The sequence below is a fragment of the Gastrolobium bilobum genome, unplaced genomic scaffold (assembly GCF_033153095.1).
Source record: "Gastrolobium bilobum isolate Gb01-03AN ecotype WA unplaced genomic scaffold, APGP_CSIRO_Gbil_v1 utg49475, whole genome shotgun sequence".
Classification (NCBI taxonomy): Eukaryota; Viridiplantae; Streptophyta; class Magnoliopsida; order Fabales; family Fabaceae; genus Gastrolobium; species Gastrolobium bilobum.
In genome coordinates, this window is record NW_026895710.1 from 23,450 (window position 1) to 45,808 (window position 22,359).

At 36.2% G+C, this 22,359-nt stretch overlaps 1 protein-coding gene across 3 annotated transcripts; it reads left to right on the top strand.

The window, feature by feature from the left end:
* The first annotated feature begins 8,165 nt into the window (after positions 1–8,165).
* LOC133293708 (polyamine oxidase 1-like) lies at positions 8,166–18,264 on the top strand. Of its 3 annotated transcripts, none has more exons than XM_061492318.1 (11): positions 8,166–8,217; positions 8,365–8,614; positions 9,012–9,127; positions 9,172–9,193; positions 9,352–9,413; positions 9,865–10,019; positions 12,244–12,387; positions 14,195–14,344; positions 16,662–16,916; positions 17,855–17,936; positions 18,053–18,264. In XM_061492318.1, the coding sequence occupies exons 1-11, from the start codon at positions 8,166–8,168 to the stop codon at positions 18,262–18,264; spliced, it is 1,500 nt and encodes a 499-aa protein (XP_061348302.1). The 3 variants fall into 3 exon arrangements, with proteins under 3 accessions (XP_061348302.1, XP_061348306.1, XP_061348296.1); XM_061492322.1 differs by having other exon boundaries at positions 9,012–9,120; positions 9,171–9,193; XM_061492312.1 differs by having other exon boundaries at positions 9,012–9,173.
* The last annotated feature ends 4,095 nt before the right edge of the window (positions 18,265–22,359 follow it).

Sequence of the window (22,359 nt, forward strand, 5' to 3'; positions counted from 1 at the left end):
ACATCCTGATTGCTGCGGAAAGAGGTTGATATTATCTCATGAGAAGCCCTTTGTTTGTCTGTCTCCTTATCTGTCTGTCTGTCAAACTGTTAAAGCCTTGAAGGCTGATGATCTGGGTTATGTACTCTTGGATGAACTGGTTGGTGATAGGGAGGAAGAGATTTCTATTATTCTAGCTGTTAATGAATTTGCGAATGTATTTCCTGACGAGATACTGGAATTTCCACCTGAGAAAGAGATTGATTCTCCATTGATTTATTGCCTGGTGTGGGGCATATCTTTTTGGCTCCATACCGGATGTCGCCACTGGAGTTGACTGAGTTAAGAAAGCACATTGAAGATCTATCTGCAAAGAATTTTATCAGACCGAGTGTGTCTTCATGGGGAGCACCAGTAATATTTGTGAAAAAGAAGGATGGTAGCATGATATTTTGCACTGACTATCGACAATTGAATAAAGTTACGGCTAAGAACAAGTACATGTTGCCACGTATTGATGATTTGCTGGATCTGTTGAGGGGTGCCTTATTATTTTCTAAGATTGATCTCCAGTCTGGATACCACCAGATCCGAATTAAGCTGGAGGATGTGCCTAAAACAGCGTTCCGATCCAGATATGGACACTTTGAGTATCAAGTGATTCCTTTTAGGCTTACTACTGCCCCTGCGGTGTTCATGTGATTCCTTTTAGGCTTACTACTGCCCCTGCGGTGTTCATGGATTATATGAATCACATTTTTAAACTGTATTTGGACCAGTTTGTTATTGTGTTCATTAATGACATCTTGATTTATTCTAAGAGCGAAGAGGAGTATACGGAGCATCTGAGGACTATGTTGCAGGTGCTGAAAGATAAGAAGCTATATGTTAAGCCGTCCAAGTGTAAATTCTGGCTATCTGATGTGCAATTTCTAGGCCACATGATTTTTGCTAGTGGTGTTGCTGTAGACCCTAGTAAGATTGAAGCGGTAAGTGACTGGGACCGACCAAAGACTGTGACTGAGATCAGGAGCTTTCTGAGTCTTGCTGGTTATTATCGCCGATTTATAGAGGGGGTTTCTGCTATGGTATTGTCGTTGACCCGATTGACACGAAAGGATACTCTTTTTGTGTGGACCCAGGAATGTGAGGAATACTTCTTGAAGTTGAAAGAGAAATTGACTATTGCTCCTGTGTTGACTCTTCCTGATCCGGAAGGTGAGTTTAAATTATATTGTGATGCTTCCAAGAAAGGTTTGGGGAGTGTGTTGATGCAAGAAAAGAGAGTGGTTGCTTATGCATCTATCAATTAAAGTCTCATGAGAAAAATTATCCGACGCACGATTTAAAGCTTGCTGCTATTGTATTTGCCTTGAAAATCTGGAGGCATTTTCCTTATGGGATGAAGTTTGCTGTATTCAGTGATCAAAAAAGCTTGAAATATTTGTTTGATCATAAAGAGCTGAACATGAGACAGAGGAGATGGGTAGAATTCTTAAAAAATTATGATTTTGAGGTGAAGTAACATCCGGGTAAAGCTAATGTGATGGCAGATGCTTTGAGTGGGAAGTCTATCAATTTATCTCATATGATGATATGGGATAATGAAGTGATTGAGCAATTCCGGGATTTGAAAATAACGGATTTCTTTGCAGGTAGAGTGTGTGATATTGAATTGACACGAATTGAGAATGAGTTGCATGAGAAAATTAAAGAAACTCATATACGAAATGATAGTATCAAATATTTGAAAGGCCAGAGTGGCATATCAGTAAATGAACAGGGGCTATTATTGTACCAGGACAAAAGTGTTGTGCCCAAGAAGCTTGCAGAGGAGGTTATGGTTGAGGCCCATAAGGGTCAGTATGATATTCACCCAGGTGCTACAAAAATGTATCAAGATCTGAAGGAGGAATTCTGGTGGCCTGAGATGAAAAAAGATGTGGCAGATTATGTATCAAGGTGCTTAGTTTTTCATAAAGTCAAGATCGAACATCAGAAACCTGCTAGTTTACTTCAGCCACTGGATATACCACAGTGGAAATAGGAGAGCATCTCTATGGATTTCGTTGTTAAGTTGCCTTGGAATCAGGCTGGTTACGGTTCAATTTGGGTTATTATGGATAGACTTACGAAGTCTGCACACTTTCTGCCAGTGAGAGTGGATTTCACTACGGAGAGATTAGAAAAATTATACGTGAATGAGATTGTGAGGCTCCACGGGATTCCGGTTAGTATTGTAAGTGATCGGGATCCGAAGTTCACTTCTCGATTTTAGGGAGCTTTGCAGCAGGCTTTCGGCAGTCAGCTTAGGCTGAGCACTGCGTATCATCCACAGACTGATGGTCAGACTGAGCGGACTATTCAAACCCTAGAGGATATGCTAAGGGCTTGTACATTGGAGCAGGGAACTATTTGGGATAAATACCTTGCACTGGTAGAGTTTTCTTATAACAGTAGCTTTCACTCCAGTCTGGGCATGGGACCGTACTAGGAATTGTATGGACGGAGATATCGGACGCCTACTTGTTGGACTGAAGTAGGCGATAAAGAAAGATTTGGCCCCAATTTCGTGCAAGAGACTACTGAGCAAATTGCTATGATCAGAGAGAATTTGAAACAGGCTGAGAATCGTCAGAAAATTTACTATGATAATAAGCATAGACCCCTAGGATTTGAGGAAAGGGAGCACGTGTTCGTAAGATTGTCACCTATTATGGGTATTGGCCGTGCATTGGGAGTAAGGAAGCTGAGTCCTACATTCATTGAACCTTATCGTATAAATAAGCGTGTGGGATTGATGGCGTATCAACTTGCCTTACCCCCAAATCTATCTAATATACATGACGTGTTTCATGTCTCACAGTTGAGACGGTATGTTCCGACGAGTCACATATGGTGATTCTGGATGACATAGAGATAAGGGAGAACTTAAAAACTCCTGTTGGCCCGATGTGTATTCTTGAGCGGGGCAAAAAGAAACTTAGAATCAAGGTCATCCCTATGATAAAAGTACAATGGGAGGGGCGTACACCTGAGGAAGCTACTTGGGAGCGAGAGGATGAGATTCTCCGACTGCATCGTGAGTTAGTGGACATGTATGTTCTTAATTTTGAGGACAAAATTCATAAATGGTGGGGTGAGTATAACACCTCGCATATTTAATTATGATATTAAATGCTAAATTGAGGGTTAAAGGGTTTAATTAGTGAAAATCCTGAGATTTGGGGTCAAAATACCCATCAGGGGCAAAATGGTAAATTGTCAAATGTGTAACCCTTAACAGTGAAATGATAAATCGGAGCATAATTTGAGAAAAATAATACCGGAAACGAATTCAGAGCGAAATTTGGAGTTTGTAGGTCGATTTTGGGAAATTTGATGAATAGTGATTTTACCGGTGTAAAATACTGCGGTATAATTGTACCGATAAGTGTGAAAATATGATCAGTATTTTTAGGAAGTAAAAATATGATGTGAATGAGAAAAAGATATAGATTAAGAATTTGTGGGATAAAATGGATGTTTAAGTGAGTTAAGTGACAAGTGAGACTTACTCCCACTTAAGTTAGTGAGTTATAACACATGAGAGAGAAATTTTGTCACGAAAGCTGACCTTCTCTCTCCTCCCATCAGCCTCAAATCGTGAAAATCACCATGGGAGACCAAATCATGAGCTTGAATTTCTATCTCTATTTTTAGGCACTTTTAGGAGAAACTTGCAACTACAAAATTGTTTCCCACACCATTATGAGTGTGTTTCATGTTGACAGATTCTTGAGGGGAGTATTGAGTGAGGAGATATTCCCCTCCTAAGGATTTCGACCTAGGTGATAAGTGGGGACTTAGGAGCTCTCATTTCTTGCATTGGTGCTTGGAAACCATTCTTAGGGAGCTTGGGAGTTCATTTGTGGTAAGTATTCCCAATTTCATTGAGTTATTTGAGAGATCATAAATTTGATGAATATGTGAACAATGTATGTGAGTTATGGTAGTTGGAGAGCTTTAATGGTAGTGTCCCTTTGTAATTTATTGTACACAATGATAAATGATTATGATTGAACCAATAATATTTATGGTGATGTAGAACTTTGTAACTTAGTGAAAAATTGGTGGAAAAAGATGGAGTTGTGGGTTGTAGTCTTAAATATGGTTGGTGAGAATTATATGTAGGTTGTTGGGGAATTTAATGTGGATGTTGAATGAAAATGAAACATGATAGAACAATTGAAAATCCCTTTGTTTGTAACAAGATGCCCATTGGCAATATGGAAATAGTTTCATGGAAATTAGGTTGGAATGTGAGAGTGATTGTGTGTTCTTTGGTTGTTGGTAATTGTGATCAAATTATTGTATGATCATTGTAGGTTACCTCTCACGAATTCAATAGAGGCGAATAGAGCTTGGAGCTAACGTTGAAGAGCATTGCTTGTGAGGAGTTGAGGTAAACTCTTGGTACTTGGGTTTTATCCCCTTGTGTGTTCCGCCACACCTAGTGGAAGGTAGTGGTTGGATTGTGTGCTCTGTGACATTGTGTGAAATGGCATGTTCATGCATTATTGTCTTGATTGTGTGACATATTTGTGATCTCTGGCCAGTAGATGTGTGTGGTTTGAACTTCTGCTGGAGATATCCCTTTGGGGGATTCCGATTAGGTTTTGCCGTGGGGCCGTCTCTAGGAGCAGTACCAGGATGATCCAAATATGGGACTTCCGCTGGATAGGTCTCTTAAGGAGTTCGAGTTGGGTTTTGCCATAGGGTCGTCTCATCCATGGGAAAGGCACTAGGAAGCTTCCCGAAAGTTATATGATGGGGTCCTTGAACGTAATCTGTGTGTGGATGTTCTTGGATGTGAGCCCAGTGTGTTGTGATTTTGTATGTTATGCATTTTAATATGATGATCATTGTATGCACATTGAGTGAGCCATGGGGTGGAATGATCCTCTAGTACTCTTGGTTTACTGAGATATATTTGTATATCTCACCTCGCGTTTGGGGACATCATTTCAGGTTATAGTGAGACTGGAGGATCTTCGGGCAAGAGGCCTGCTTAATGGATGAGTTGATCATGGTGTGCATATAGAGAGCATAGCATTTTGGAGGATTACATTTGATGCACATAGCATAGTGTCTAGCATTTTTGGACTTACGTTATGAACATATTGCATGTTGATATTGCCATGCTTTTGGATGTTTATGACTATATACTAAGTCTTTTGTAATTGATGTATATTCTATGTCTTTTGCTTATATCGGTATTTTGGTGAGCATGAGACTTGTTCATGCCACTTGGTATTAATTGAAGCACTTGATGTTGTAAACAGAATACATTTTGAAGAATTAATATGATGGAAGGGTCAAGGACTTATTAGATAATGTATTATGTGAAGATAGATATATAGATATTACATGATGTAAGATTATCTTTTAGGTCATATGTTGAGTGGGAAGTAATTCCCCAAAGGAAAATAGGGAAAATCAAGTCTGCATCAGGTATAGAGCGCTCAAGCGCTGATATGAGCGCTCAAGCGTGCCACGTACGAGAAATATAGGAAAATCCTCTGCCCTTGGGTGCTCAAGCGCGCGAAATACCTGTAAAGAGCCAATTTTTCTGCCTCTGGACGCTCAAGCGCGCTTCCCGAAAACAACACGGATGCAGTTTGGAAAAATTGTCATAACTCGAGCTACAGAGCTCCGATTTGAGCGTGGTTTGAACCCAAACGTAGCTAACGAAGAGAGTCATAACATAGTAAGAGATGAGATTCAAAAGGGAAGTGTTGAATTAATCGAGTAATAAGGAAAAGAGTGAATACACCGGTACCGAACATGAATAAAATAAGTTTTAAGCTTTGTTAGTTTATGAGAACCACTTAGCATCTTTAAACGTAATTTGCATGGTATTAAGCTATGACATTCATAATTCCTCAATAATTTTTGAGTTATGATCACAATTATTTTAAAGGTACAAACGATATTAAAAAGAAAAAGTTTTCCCGTAACTACAAATAACTATTGTGATTGTAACTGCGCTTAATATCATATTTGATGATAACACACCGGTCCGGTAACGGGGTGTTACAGTAGTAGTGTGTGTAGGACTAAGGAGGAATGAGGTCTTGGGCTAAGAAATCAAAGGACAATAAATAAAGCTTTTGCTATGAAGATTGGCTATGGTATGATGACTAACAAAGATACTCTCTGGGCTAAAATTCTTCGTAGCAAGTATAAGGTGGGTCCTAATCTTATACCTATGTTAAAAGAAGGCAGAAATATCTCTAACACTTGGAAAGGAGTCTGTAAAAACTGGAGACATGTTCAAGATGGTTCGAGAATTCATATTGAAAATGGAAATAGAACAAAGTTTTGGTGGGATAAATGGGTTCTTGGTATAGGAAGGCTGATAGACAGGGTTATAAGACCCATTCATGAGGAAGCTAATGGTTGGAAGGTAGATGACTGTTTAAATCAAGAGGGAAACTGGCAGTGGTCTAAATTTGACCAATTCCTAGATGCTGAGGTGGTTATGGCCAATGCAAATGTGAATCCTCCATCTGATGCAGCAGGTACTGATAAAGTTATTTGGTGTCCTTCTCCTACAAGTACTTTCACAATTAAATCTGCTTATGGTTTTTTAATCCCCATCTGGTTAGTAATGAGTGTAGAAAGTGGTCACTGGCTTGGGAGTGGGAAGGACCCCAGATAGTGAAAGTTTTTCTTTGACTGCTAATTGGTGAAAATTTACTCACCAATGATCAACGAAATATAAGAAATATAAGTGAAGATATTAAATGTATTAGATGTCATGCCCATGTTGAAAATTGTAATCATATCTTCAAGGATTGTGACTGGTCCCAATAAATCTAGAGGATATGTTTCAAAGGTACATATTTTAGCTCCTTCTGTAATGGTGACTTTAAATGCTAGATTGATAGAAACTTAAGTAGAAAGAATCAGAATAAGGACTGGAGAAGATTTTTTGGGTTTATGTGCTGGTTAATATGGCAGGAAAGAAACAATATGATTTTCAATGATTCTAGGAAATCTCCCATAGAGATTGTCCACCAAGCTCCTACTTTTGTGCAAAATATTGTGGTGGCAGACAACCGTTTGATGAAAGCTGGTTTGTATCCTGATACTAGAAGAGAACTTCTTATTCAATGGAAACCTCCCCTTCCTAATTGGATCAAAATTAATTTTGGTGGATCATGTCTTGATAATGGAGCCAAACTAAGCTGTGGGGGTGTTGTTAGAAATTGTTCTGGAGGGTGGATTTATGGTTTTTCAAAAAAACTTGTTAGTGGCACTGCTTTGATGGCTGAGCTTTGGGGAATCATAATTGGTTTGGAGTGGGCCTGGAGAAATGGTTTCCTACAGGCAATTCTTGAAATAGACTCCATAGATGCTCAAAATTTGATCCTTTATGGATATGTTGATTCTCATCCTTGCTTTGTTCTAGTTCTTAGGATCAAGGAGATGCTTCATAAGAATTGGAAGGTGGATGTAACTCATATCCATCAAGAAGGTAATAGGTAGCTGATTGGATGGCTTGTCATGCACATGGATCTGATAGGAACATTGTTTGGTATAGATCTCCTACTGATGGTTGCAGAGACCTATTATTAAGGGATTGTTTGGGCGATGGTGTGCCCAGGATGATGGGTATCTAGTTTGTTTTGTTGTTTTCTTTCCTGTTTATAAAAAAAAAAAAAAAAAAAAAAACTATTCACATGAATGTGTTTAAACACTACTAATCAAAGTGAAAAAATTATACTAATTAAAGTGAAAAAATTTTACATCCTGAGATAACAATGTATCCGCTACAAAACATTCATAGACTAATTTAAGAATTCATTTAAAAAAAAAAACCAATTGCTTCTATAAGCTTAGGTAAGTGCTCTGGCAACTTCCACAACATGTTACTATCCAAAATGACGCGTTCGGTGACCTTCTTAGACCGACATTTAAAATGCATAAATCGTTTTTTATACATGCGCTGTACATTATTACTGTTGGGGGAACAAAAAAAGAATAACATTAATGATAATAATAAGTGGTTAAATAGTAAAAATTAAAAACTATATAAACCGACTCCCGCTATTTTTTTCAGCTGTGCCAACAAAACTCAAAACACAAACACACACTCTTCACTCTTCTATTCTTCTCTCTCTAACTCTTGTCACACATTCATGGATTCCCACTCTCGCTCCTCCGTCATCGTTGTCGGTGCCGGCATCTCCGGTGAGTTCTGCCGCTGCAACGATTCACCATTCGTGTTTCCACAACTTCGTTTTTTTTCCCCATCTGCACCTCTCTTTCTTCTAAATTGAATTTCGTTAAACGTTCTCCAATCTCATTGTTTAATTTTGCTCAATTTTTTATTTTAAGGTATCTCGGCAGCGAAGGTGCTTGCCGAGAACGGCATAGAGGACCTTGTGATCCTCGAGGCCTCCGACCGCATCGGCGGCAGGATCCACAAGGAGAGTTTCGGCGGTGTGTCGGTGGAGCTCGGCGCCGGTTGGATCGCCGGAGTCGGTGGCCGGGAATCCAACCCCGTTTGGGAACTCGCCGCCGAACACGGCCTCCGAACCTGCTTCTCCGACTACAGCAATGCTCGCTACAACATCTACGATCGAAGGTCCTTAGAAAAAAAAAAAAAAACCATTCATCTTCTTCAATTCTCATTGTCTTTTGTCCTCAGAGTAGTTTTTATTTATGTATTTATTATTATTTTTACGGGAAAATGATTTCTACCTTAAACCAGAAACTTTTTATCTACCTAGAGAAAAAAAATAAAGTGGGGTCTATTATATTTATGATTTCTCTCTCACTTTTTTTACTCTATGCGGCAGAAATCATTTCCCCTATTTTTACTATATGTAAGTTCTTATTTAGTTATGTTAAATGTATATTCTTTGGAGAAGCAATTCCGTGATATATTTCTACGACGTCGTTTCGTTCGTTGTTTTTGTGGCTGGTGCTCTGTTTTAGCCTGCGTTTTAATTAAACTAACTTTAAGTTGTTATGGGATGTAGCGGGAAGATCTTTCCCAGTGGAATCGCTGCTGACTCGTACAAAAAAGCGGTGGACTCGGCGATTCAGAAGTTGAGGAACCAGGAAGAAGTCGACGACGACGATGATGATATTAATAATAATAACGGAGGCAATAATGGCACCAAAATAAATAAAACGACTTCGTAAGTGAAAATCCTTGCGCGTCGTTTTCAGCCGCAAAAACGAATTTAGTGAATGTGTTGCGTTGTGTTTTTGACTTTATGAACATGCCTTCAATTATTTCCTTTTTGAACTGTTTTGGTTCTGTTTCTTTTGTCTATAATAAAATTTGGTTCTTTTACTTTTTGCTTCCAATTTTAGGACGCCGGAGACGCCAATTGAGCTCGCCATTGATTTCATCCTCCATGATTTCGAAATGGCTGGTGGGTTCCATTGAATTTTCAATGTTAATTATTTGCTACTTCCGTGAAACAAAGGAAAATTGAAAATTATTGAAATTTGTGCTTTTTTTTAGTACAATAACAGAGCACCAGCTCAGCTAATTGACATTGATATTAAAAAGGAGTTCTTTCAACTAAAAAAAAAAATTAAAAAGATTCTTTGGTCTCAGTTCTAAAATTGGAAATTAGGGTCTATTTTATTGTATTCTAATTTTGTTTTTTTTATAATAATTAATAAAATGTGTTTTTTATATTTTTAAAAAAGTTAAAAGTCAAAATAGAAAATAAAAATAATTCTCGAAATTTAATTTAAAAAAATTATAAGAAAAACTTATCAAACAGATTTTTGTATTTTTTTTTCTGAAAATCAAACAAATTATTTTTCTTAAGAGATTTCAAATAGACCTAATATGCTGAGAAATTTTGGGTGCAGAGGTGGAACCAATATCTACCTACGTGGACTTTGGGGAGAGAGAATTTTTGGTTGCGGACGAAAGAGGGTACGATTACTTGCTGTACAAAATGGCCGAAGATTTTCTCGTCACATCAGAGGGTAGAATCTTGGACAGTCGTCTCAAACTCAACAAGGTACAATACCTCATAAACTAAGCTCTTTCTCATTTTTCTCGCTTAGATTTTTCTCATTAATAAGACTTTTCCATTACTCCTTACCCGTGTAAAAAATCTGTATTTGTTCACTTTCGTCGCTTTTTGTCTTTTCCCTTTGTTATTTTATTATTGTGTTTACTTGTCTGTTACTAAAGCTCGTTTGTCCCACTTTTTGGAGTTCGCAGATAATGACTTTTCAAAACCGTTTATCTGTTGTATTTTTGCGCATGTGTGTTAGTGTGTATATATATTTGCAAATTTCTGTCACTCATCTCATGCTGCTTGTTATGGTGTCAACTCTCGTATCTTTCCGTGAAGTTTTTGACTACTTTGTTTTAGACACATAAATTATTAATTAATTTAAAGGAAAGATTATATTTATAAATTTTTATATACAAATTATACTATGTCTTAAAAACACTCTTGAATGAAGTCTTATCGGTTAGACATAATATAGTTTGTAAAAAAAAAAATTATGAATATAACCCTCCTCTTAATTTGATAATAGTTTGAGAAGATATTAAAATCATATAGTAGAATATAATGAATGATCTTATATTGGAATAACTAACTATAGAACTAGATTATAGATTTATGTTACTTGCGAAGCATAACCATAGATTACTGGTAAAATTCTCTACTTTATTTTTTATATATTATCCGGAATAAATTTGTTATGATATTTTCAACTAATATTCAATCATCAAATTAAGCTTTTCTTGGGACATATTTAATGGTTAAAAATTATGTTCCTAATCACTTTATGAACTGAAATATTATGGGATCCAAGTAAATCAAAAATATAATTGAAGGAAGTGATATTCCAGCTATTGTTAATATAAACATGAACCTATGAATAGTAACGTTAACAGATTAGACAAAATTTTAACTAAATATAAGATTTGTTGATGGATAAAATAAAATGTTATAATTCCATATTCAGTCAAAAACTAACGAATAAGTTACATAATTATATATAATAATAAAAACATGTCACGTCATTATTAAAAAATAAATTCTGACAAAAGGTCTGCACGTTGTATATTGTTCAGTAAGGATACGAACACTGGTGGATTAGTATTCGACCTGTTCTATATAGAATTTCTTATATTCAAAATCTTTCTTGTCATCATTTAATTAATTGATTGAAGACAGACACTAAGCGGGTCGATCTCAGGTTGTATTTGATTATTGCTGAATTTTTTGACTAAGATTACGGTTTCTTAGAACCTCCATTTACAGGAAAAATTTGACCCACAAATAATGTCTTCTATTTCAATCCTTTTTAAAGTGTTCGACATCTCATAAATTAGTAGGCCCCGAAGTCCCAATTTCTGTTACCAGCCGCACTATTTGTATTGACCCATTAGCAATGACCTAAACCGATGTGTCTTTTCATCTCAAATAATAACATGTAAGAAGAAAGTCTTGTCAATATCTTCATTTATTATGCAATACCTCAAGTGCTTCAATATCAGAAACTAATGGGCCTGGCTTTAGATTGTTGCAATTCCGGGTAAATTATACTCGAAGTCTTCCCAGATTCTTTTGCAATAAATCTTCCTTGAATTTTTAAGCTGATTTTCAGGCCTGACTACTCAGATTCTCATGCGATATTTATTGCCCAGGACCTCAAATTACTTTACTTTTAATTTTGACTGCATTTGATTTTTTTGGATCATGGAGTTCATTTTACTTACAAGGGAGTTAACTTTTCTTCGCCATAGTAATAATGTGTGTGTCAAAATAGGCTATGACATGTGGATCGATCTGTGACATGATACAGAAATTTGTGTTCGGGTTGACTCATAAAAAAATTAGTGTCGTATTCATGTTAGAGAAATGATCCGTAAAAAATTTGTATCGTGTCGCGTGTCATGTCGTATCAAATTTGTGTTGGCCCGTATTTTTTTAAAATATTTATTTTTAATTTTTAATTTTTTTTAGATTTTGACCTTTTTTTTAATTTTTTTTGGTCAATTACAGTTTTGACCTTTAGTTTGCGTCATTCGTATCATGTGTATCAATCACACAAAATTCGTATTATGTTTGTGTTGAAGTTTTTGAAAAAAATAAAAAAATCTATATCATGTTCATGTCTCGTGTATTCATTTTGTGTCAAATTAGTATCATGTGAACAGTTTTGACACCTCTAGTGGAGAGTTTTGAGCTGAACCATAATTTATTGCATGGATTTGTGCAGGTCGTGCGGGAATTACAGCACTCGAGAACTGGAGTTACGGTGATAACGGAGGATGGTTGCGTTTACGAAGCCGATTACGTGATTCTGTCCGTTAGCATTGGCGTTCTCCAAAGCGACCTACTTGCCTTCAATCCACCTTTACCTGTACGTCTTCTCTATATATTCTTCTTTCGTTTCTGCCCCTACTATCAGGAGCCCCGTGTTATCTAGCATAGCAGAATTTTATAGTATAATATCATATGATTTTTGGTCCCGGATAATATTATAAGCACTTCTTTGCTAAAAGTAAAAAAGAAAAAGTGAAACATATGTGATAAAAGGATGAATAGAATAAATATAATCATATGGATTAGTTTTTTTTGTCAACTTTAAGAGGTGATATAATAATTCTTTAGTACTATGGGAGTTCAGGGGTTTGATATGATAATCAAGGCCATTCAATTATATAATAAAGCATTAAGGCATGTACTTGCTACTAACATAGAGGAAATGGAATCTATACTATAGTGTGTGGTTCTATCTCTACGGGTCCCTACAGTAGGAGTTTCCCTTCTGTTTACAGGTTACGGCCCCACAGTCTTAAATATCATTTATTGGGAATGTAAAGAAATATAGGGAAAACTAGGCCTCGTATTAAATTCAGCTCTTGGTTGATGACGCCAGAAGGTGGATTTTCGAGGTGTCTTCATATGCAGAAACCAGGGATTAATTGCAATATTGCATGACCCACGGTATTAGTGATCTACAGTCTTAACGCGGATGGTATATTCGATGAGGGTGCCAACTTGCATATATATGTTGGTTGTGAATTCAGCTTGCGGCATTATGTTGTCTCTAGAAAAATGCTACTTACATGACAATGGTTGGTATGATTGCAATATGATACGAAACTTACGAGAGTCTCATCTAAAAAATTAACCCATGAGATAGAAAAGTCCAAAATTTATATAAACTCCACACCAGAATCTTATGTTTTCGATGAGTAGGATCATAAAATTTTACCATGCTTTGAAGGCATTGATACTAATTGATAGTAACCTATGAAGAACCTTACATCGAAAGTTAACTCATAAGATAAGAGAGCCTAAAGTCCATATAAACCCCGTACCAAAATTTTATATTTCCGACATGGACTCCAAGTCTCATATCTTGGAGTAGGATCATAACACATTCAAACTTAATAAGAAACATTACTTGAAACTTCAGTTAATTGGCATGAACAAATCAGCTATGTCATGCCGTTGGGTATGATTTTTTTGTAGCTAATCTTGAATATCTATGGGCTTTACCTTTAAAATGGAAAGGAAAGGTTAAAAAGTAACTAGTGGGGTCGGGGACACCATAGAAAACCTAGTTGATTTTTACTCTGTTGGATATTTATGATTTTTTCAAGCCTATGGATGGACTAATCACAGTTGCAAGAGTTAAGACCTTCGAAATGGTAATCTGACCTAAACCTCTCTATTGTGTGTCCCATAAAAGGGGGGTAGTCTATATATAAGAGCAACTTGTTCCATGTTATACAGATAGGGCAAGTCATGGTTTACACTTCACATGGAATAATGTCATTCTGTATTACGATATTCCTTTATAATCATAACATACGGCGAAGTTGCGAAAATTTATATGCATGTTACAACTTCTGAGATTTCTATACCTAACGTATGATACAAACCTCAATAATTAGCAATTTTAAGTGTTGAACAAGATACCTAAGAGCATGTAATGCATTTGATGAAACTGTGTGCATGGAATTACCAGTGTATGAGGTCATCAAATTAAACTATTAAGGCATATGATAATTGAAATACTTTGTCTGTTCTCTGAGCTCAGGTTGCCTTTAGTCGACTAAACGTCCATTCTATGATATTATTAGTTAATACATTTTGTTTTGCTAAACAATATACTTGTCGGATTCAATATGTCAATGATGAATAAAATAATGAAACAGAGGTGGAAATTGGAAGCCATCGGGAAATGTGATGTAATGGTGTACACCAAAATCTTTCTGAAGTTTCCGTATAAGTTTTGGCCAAGTGGACCCGAAAAGGAATTCTTCATATATGCTCACGAGCAGAGAGGTTACTACACATTTTGGCAGGTTTGTTAAAATTTTCCTTAATGGTCTCCAGTTCATTTTCCCTGATGTATTTCATACCACCTTTTTCTATTTTGTTTCTCTTCTCGATAAATCTTGAAGCATTTTTCATCTATTCATTAGGGCGAATAGTAGAGATATATGAAATCATTAATATAGTTTCACCTCTCATTTTCTTTGTGGATTTTTAGCATAAGTAGGCTGAGCTTAATGCATCATTCACCTTTCAAGATCAATGAACTTTCTTGTGATGGGGCGTGTTAAAAATATATAAAATCATTAATGTAGTCTCATCCAACAGTTTAAGCTTTCCAACTTTCAAACCCAATAAGCTCTCTTGTCAGGAGTATGTTAGAAATATATAAAATCATTAATATAACCTCACCCAACAAATTAAACTTTTACGTGCAATTGGTTTTTTATAGTGAGCCTGTGGGGAATAATTTGAATTATATTGCCAATTGAATTCTCTAATTCTTGCCAGCAAACGAAATAATGGAAAAATTGCTCTGCTGTCAATTTTACATCCCGTGAAAGTACTAGCAACTTACCTAACCTTAGGGACCAACTGGAACATATACATCTTAGATGATTTAAAAAGTATATACTAAACAGAACGATTGGCATGCTGAAGATTTAAATAATCATTTGTTGTTGTAGTTTATGTGCTGTACATGTGGGTCACATGGTTCATCCTAAACTATCCATCGAACTTGCAGTTTTTCTTTCTTTCTTTTTTTAATATATAAAATTAGCTTAAATAATATTATCCAACTGGCTATTAAGCATACAAAATTACGGCTTTTGTTTTTATACCCTTCCTGTGGCCCAACACTCTTCAAACATTAAATATTTGTAATATCAGTATATAACAAAATTCCGTGTAAAATGTAGAGTCTCCTCACGTCCTGTGAAAAAAATGTTTTTGCATAAATCCTAGTGTGTCGTTGACTTTCATCAATCTTACTACTTAGTTCTAAATCTGAAGTAATTAACATTTAAACTTCATGATGAATATATTTACAATTTGCTTTCAATGCCATCTGTGTGTTTCTTTTTTTTTCTTTTTTTTTCCAACGGGTTCATTTACTAACCGTTTAGTCTGTTTCCAGCACAATCAAAATCATATTAGGGGCTATTTTTTCAAAACCATTTTCTCTGTTCTCGTGACTAAAATTTGAAGTATATAATTAAGGGGAATAAGCTCCTTACTACTTCACCTATGATTGTTAGTATTTTTGTGTTCCAATTCAATACACAAAGCCAAAGGCTATAATTGATAAAAAAAAAAAAAAAAAAAAAATATTGTTTGATATGGAGAAATAGCTTTGAATATATTCCCCTTCACTAATTTGCGTTAGGTGACCAAGGTATTTATTTATTTATTTGTATTTGGGATATGTAATTTTGACCTTTTTCTCTGCACATTATACTATTTTCATGTATCTTATGGGGAAGTATATTGTAACAACCAAATTGTGTTACTACCAATCAATCTCACCGTTAGATTGATTATGTTAATCCAACGGTTATATTTATTTCTATCTTTGTATGGTTATGATTCCCCATATTTAAAGTGAAAGCATTAAATATGAGAAATCATAACCATACAAAGGTGGAAATAAATATAAAGTATTACATTTGAAGAATCATGACCATACAAAGATGGAAATAAATATAACCGTTGGATCAACATAATCAATCTAACGGTGAGATTGATTGGTTGTAACATAGTAGTAATACAACTTGGTTGTTAGAATATCTTTTCCCGTATCTTATAACTATAATATTATTTATATCTTCGGAGGGATAGAGAAGATATAATATTTTTCCGCTTATTATTACTCTTAATAAATATTAAATGGTTCATTATCTTTCTACGGTGTTCGTCATATTGGCATTCCTTGGAGTTATCTGTTTACCTTTCGTAATGGGAACTACTCCAGCTATGATTGGTTTTTTGTTCACATAGAATATTGTGTAACATAAGATATTTCAAACAAAGTATTATTAAAGGGAAAAAATTGAATTTATACGATACAGGGGAAAAAAATTCTGACCTATTGTTGAATTTTGGTACACAGTGTCAGTTTCCATTATTGTCAATACTTATCCACTCTTGCATTGGCTTTGGATCTGAACTTCTAGGATAACTGAAAATAACTTAAATCTGAATCAAAATGATTTTGAATAACATCGGGGATGATTGAATTGTCCAGTGTTTTCCAAATCTTACTGGGAATCAGAATAATTGTATACTTTATTTGCTTGCTCATCCAAATATTTTTAGTTATCTGATGATTTGTTGTTTTGTCACCAGCACATGGACAACGCATATCCTGGCTCCAATATCTTAGTTGTGACATTGACAAATGAGGAATCAAAACGTGTGGAAGCTCAATCTGATGAAGAGACTCAGAGAGAAGCGATGGCGGTGCTAAGGGATATGTTTGGACCCAACATTCCCGATGCCATTGATATACTTGTTCCCCGCTGGTGGAATAACAGGTTTCAGCGTGGCAGCTACAGCAACTATCCCATTTTGTCCAATCTTAAAATTTTTCATAATATTAAGGTTTGCTTCTTCATGATGAATTTTCATATATTTTATAATTGTGTGACAATTTACTTTTGTATGTGTTCTGTTCTTAGATATATCATGCGATGCTATTTTTGTTTTTATATTCTGCACTACATCCAATGACAAAACAAAGTGATGACCTGGAGCTTCCAGCTGAGATTATAATTAATTATCCCTCCGTCTAATAATACTAATCTTCCTATCTCACCTAGCAAATATAATGAATAAATCTTTAGTGCATTAGATTAGATGCATCGAAGATTTAATACATTTGTCTAATTATTTTATGACACATGGATAAAAAAATATCATATCATCTGCTTTTTTAAATAATATGATATCTTTTTGTTCACGTATCATGAAATGAATGAACAGATACACTAAATATTTATTAAAATTCAACAAATGCATTTATTCAGGCCCTGAATTTAATATAATTTAATTTTGTTGGTATCGTTCCTGAACTATCTTCCCCAAAATATAAAAAAGGTGCATGTTTTGGGTAAAGGGGGGACAATTGGTTCAAAGTACAGTGCTACATAGTTAAATTTCATTTCTTTAGTATAATTTCAAATCATTAAATTCACATTCAATTGTGAATCAAAAAATTTGATGTTACTTTCATTTTCTGGTAACCGTGCTTATTAATGAATGGGGAAGTGGGGAATCCGAATATCAATACTGCAAGGCTACTATTAAAGCTTACTTTTAAATATGATATTGAAATTTCGAAAATCAAGAAAGGTGTTTTTTCCCTTGTGTGGTTGAGATCCCGTGCTGTATTTTGGATTTTTGTTGGCAGTTTTAATTTGTTCATCTTCTTTTGTGCTTATATGAGTTTTTGCTGTTCATCTATGAAGTTAAAGACCCGAAGAATAACTAAATAAACTCTTTTGTCCCTTTTGCGATTTGTCTTTTTTGGTATGGTTCAGGCCCCTGTAGGTCGCATTTTCTTCACTGGAGAGCACACCAGTGAAAGATTTAATGGCTACGTACATGGAGGGTACCTCGCAGGTGAGGCATTAACTTAATCTCAAGTTTGTTTTCCTAATGATTCATAACTCTTGAGAGCAATAACATAAAACCTCACATTTGGATGCAAATTTATTTCCCTCCTGAATGCTCAACAGGTATTGACACCACCAAGGCGTTATTAGAAGAAATGAGGAAGGAGAAGGAAAGAAAACATGAGAGCCAAACCCTTTTGTTAGAGCCATTGCTAGCATTGACAGGGTCATTAACAATGTCGAAACCAGACACGGTCTCCAATATCCACAAATGCGATATTCCTACACAATTTTATCTCAGTGGCAAGCTAGGGATTCCAGAGGCAATATTATGACTATATGGGACACTATAGATTATGATGAAAGAAGCTTAATTAATGAGAATTGGTGCCATTGGTAATGTAGATTAACAAAATACTGATGAGAAGTATGTTGGGGAAGGTGAAGAGAAGCCAGAAACGCTGCACATATTTCTTCTCAATTCGGTCCATTTCACTGCTAATTGAGCTTACTAGGTTCTGATTTTTTAAGGCAATTGATTGGTATACACTTACGATTATTTTGTTCTTTATAGGGAGAAGCAAGATTACATTGTCAGGATGCTGGCTTATATTTTTATCCTAATTTTTACTGGTCTGTGATGTCCATTTAAAGGAAACGAACTTTACTCGATTCCTTCAGTATAACGTGCAATGCGAAGTTCATAATTTTTAAGGCTGAAAATATTTATTTATACTTTAAATAAAGAAAATGTGTGTTTATTATTGTATCAGTTATGATTATGCTTAATTATAGAAGTCATTTGGTGCTCGCATCTCAATTTTCGAACCAATTTTTTTTTTTTTTCAAAAGTTAATTTAGTGTTATTTATTTATAAATTAAAATCACGCGAAAAGACTCCTACATTAGTCTCCTTACTTGTAACCAGCTCAATGTCCACGATGCCCAAGCGAATGATTAATTTAATGCTTAAGAGTCCAGTTTTATTTTTCATGTAATTTTCCTTTAACCGTTGAGAATACTGATACGGGTATATGTGTGCAGAAGTTTGTTAGAAATGATAAGAAGTATTTGAATCATTTTCTCTCCTTTCTTCTCTCTCTAAAATCTTCATCTGCCCCTCCCAATTTGTTACATTTTGGTGCTTTCATCTACCCTCTCAAGCTCCCATGGCAGACAACATAGGTATGCATGACCTCAATCAATGTCTGTAGCAGCAATTCCATGCTGTTGAGTTGCTTCATGAGCAACAATTTATGAGAATGTAGGAGTCACACCCAATAACAAGAATTACAGGACCAACAATTTGCTCTGATTTGTCAGTGAAGGACTTCCTACAAACTAAAGAGAGTTTTGAAGATGTCATAGCCTAAGAAGAACTCAAATTGAAGATGTGAAACAACTGTGGGCTAGATGTCTTTAGACTTTTGTAACACACTTAGTTATATCACTAAGCATTATGATCAAGCTCCAATGCATATCATGCATGCATCTTATATTCAATTGAATTTGTTGATACTGAAAACTTGATTTAAAGATTGATGAACATGCATTGAAATTAATTTGGAAAATTATCATTTAAGAGGTAAAAATTTGGAGATTAAATCTCTTTTGCTCCTCGCAGCAACACTCGCTTCAACGAGCATGTTTCGCGAGCAAAGACAAATTTTTGTTGCTCCTTGTTGCTCTCCTCGCATGAGCGAGCATTCCTCGCGAGCAATAACCTTGCTCGCCAGCCTTCCTCGCTCCAGCGAGCATACCCACGAGTATTTGCAAAATATATTTTAAAAAATGTTTCTCTGTTCTCTGTTACATAATTCTATAATACACTTCTCTCACTATAATAACTGTAATATGTAAAATGTCTAATTGCATTGGATTAATTATTTAATTATGTATAATGTAGACTAATTAAATGAAAGACTTAATTAAATTAGAGTAAATGATAATTAACCATATTGTAGATAAAATAAGCGTAACACTTAGTTCAATCAATGTGAAGAGCGTGTTTTTAGGTAGACAACACCCTTTTAAGTGTTAAAGTGGGCTTAAGTGGGAGGAAATGAGCTTTTAGGTTAAGGGCCCTATCGGCCACTCCTCGTTGGGGAGCTCGCTTGAGCGAGTTGTCCAGCGAGCGTGGAAAGAGCTCGCAGAGGGTTGTACGCTGGAGCGAGGAGCCCAGCAAGCAATGATGAGAATGCACTTAAGTGACTTAATTTCACTCCACCAAACTCACTTCTCCTTCAACCACCGAGAGTGCTACCATTGAAGAGCCAAAAGGACCCTTGAAACTCAACTTCCTCTAGACTTAACATACAAAAATATGGGAGGTTCGCGACACGCTGATTTTCTGCAGTAATTAAAATACTGAACCAAGTTCGGATAGGTAAAAACTGTAAAAGTGAGATTTATGCTAAGTGAGTTTATGGAAACCCCTTAGTGACTTGACAGAAGTATTGTAAGATATTTAGGTATTTGTTTTAATTATTCTGCAATTAGTTTTCAGTTACGGTCACAACTTTTGTTCATTACGCTTTATTATTATTTGCAATGTCCGCGTAATGAAAAGGAAAAAGTTTACTCGCATTTTTATAAATGAATTGTTGTGATTGTAACTGCGCTTAATATCATAATCAATGTTAACAATACCGGTGTACAACAGACTGTTACATCTTATGGTATCAAAGCAGTTTACTAGGGAACTCTGATTATGTATGACTGTATTTTGTGTTGCATAGCTACCTGTAAACTCTTATTATTAATGTATATGTGATTCCTCAATGTGGGTTCGATCAGCTCATTCCTTTGTGTTACATGTACAATTGTCATGAGGAGGGTTTGTGGTCGTCGTGGAACACAAGGTGCAGATCCTCCATCGCCTGATCCGGTTACTACAGTTATGAATGCTCTGCATGCGAAGATGGCTGCTAATAGAACCATGACAGAAAACCTGATGAAGAATAATCAAGATATGTTGTAGGCCTTCATGACTGAGATGAGGGCTGAGAGAGCTCAACGTAGGAGGGATGATTCTCCTCCACATACGGCTACGGTGACTCCTACTCCTACACCATCTGTTACACTTCAGCAGGAGGGGAGTGGGGCTAGTCACCATTCTGGTGAGGCTAGTCAGCCCACTGTTGATCCTACATTTGTTGCTTAGTCTTCTGGGGCTACTAAGCAATTGGATGTCGGTGCTGCTGATGAGCTGAGACTCATATCTTTTAGGAAACATAAACCGCCAGCATTTCAGGGGTCAAAGGACCCGAAGATTGTTACTACCTGGCTGATGGGAATGGACAAGATATTTCAGGTTATGAGGTGCTAGGATCCTCAGAAATTAATGTACTCAGTATATATGCTAGAGGGTGATGCCCATTAGTTATGGTGCAACGCATCTCGCCCTTTTGTTATTCAGGGAGAGGAGCTGACTTGGGCTCTATTTAAGAGCTTATTTCTTGAAGAATATTTTCCCCGAGACATCAGAGAGGTAAAGCAAGGGAATTTTGATAAACTGGTACAGGGAACTATGACAGTGGATGCTTACTTGGCCAAGTTCAATGAATTGGTCAAGTTTGCCAATTATGGGGGTGTCCTGCCTATCCCGAAATTCTTATCTGCTAAGTTTCAAAGAGGGCTGAGTAAAAAGATTGCAAAAAGGATGTCAAATACTACGCTAAAAAATTTTGTTGACTTAGTGACCCAGTGCAAGAGGGTCGAGACTGTTTATGGCAGATATCCGAAATCTAATACTGCAAAAGATCAAGAAGTTAAGAGGACAGTTGGTCCTTCTGGTTCAAATCATAGAGGTGGCTATCATCATAATAACAACAGAGGTAGGGGGTTGTAGGTAAGGCAACCTCCTGGCCAATTTAAAAGGGGTGGTGGCCAAAGGGGTGGTTACGATGACATAAATTCTGCTCCCCAATGTGATAAGTGTAGGAGGTACCACAAGGGTCCTTATACCGCGGCTCCAAATTCATGCTTCAAGTGTGGTAAAGTTGGGCATTTTTCTAGAGAGTGTTACAGTAATACTGGGCAGGCTGCGAATCTGCAGGCCTTGCCAACTGTTCCTATTGTGGGATGGATGTATACTACCAATGTGCAGCAGACAGAGAAGACACTGAATCTTGTAAAAGGTATAATTTTCATCTCTAATATTGATTTATCTGTGTTGTTTGATTCATGAGCGACACATTCGTTCGTGGCGGAATATGTGGCTTAGGGGTTGAACTTAAGTGTAACACGGATAATTCTCCCCATGCGTATTACTACTGCTACAGGTCTATGAAGGCAGGGGCCACACTATTGATTTGATTATCTTGCCCCTGACCTCTGTCAATCTGATTTTGGGTATGAACTGGTTGTCTCAAAACTGCGCAATGAATGATTGCTGCGGAAAGAGGTTGATTTTATCTACTGAGAGGCCC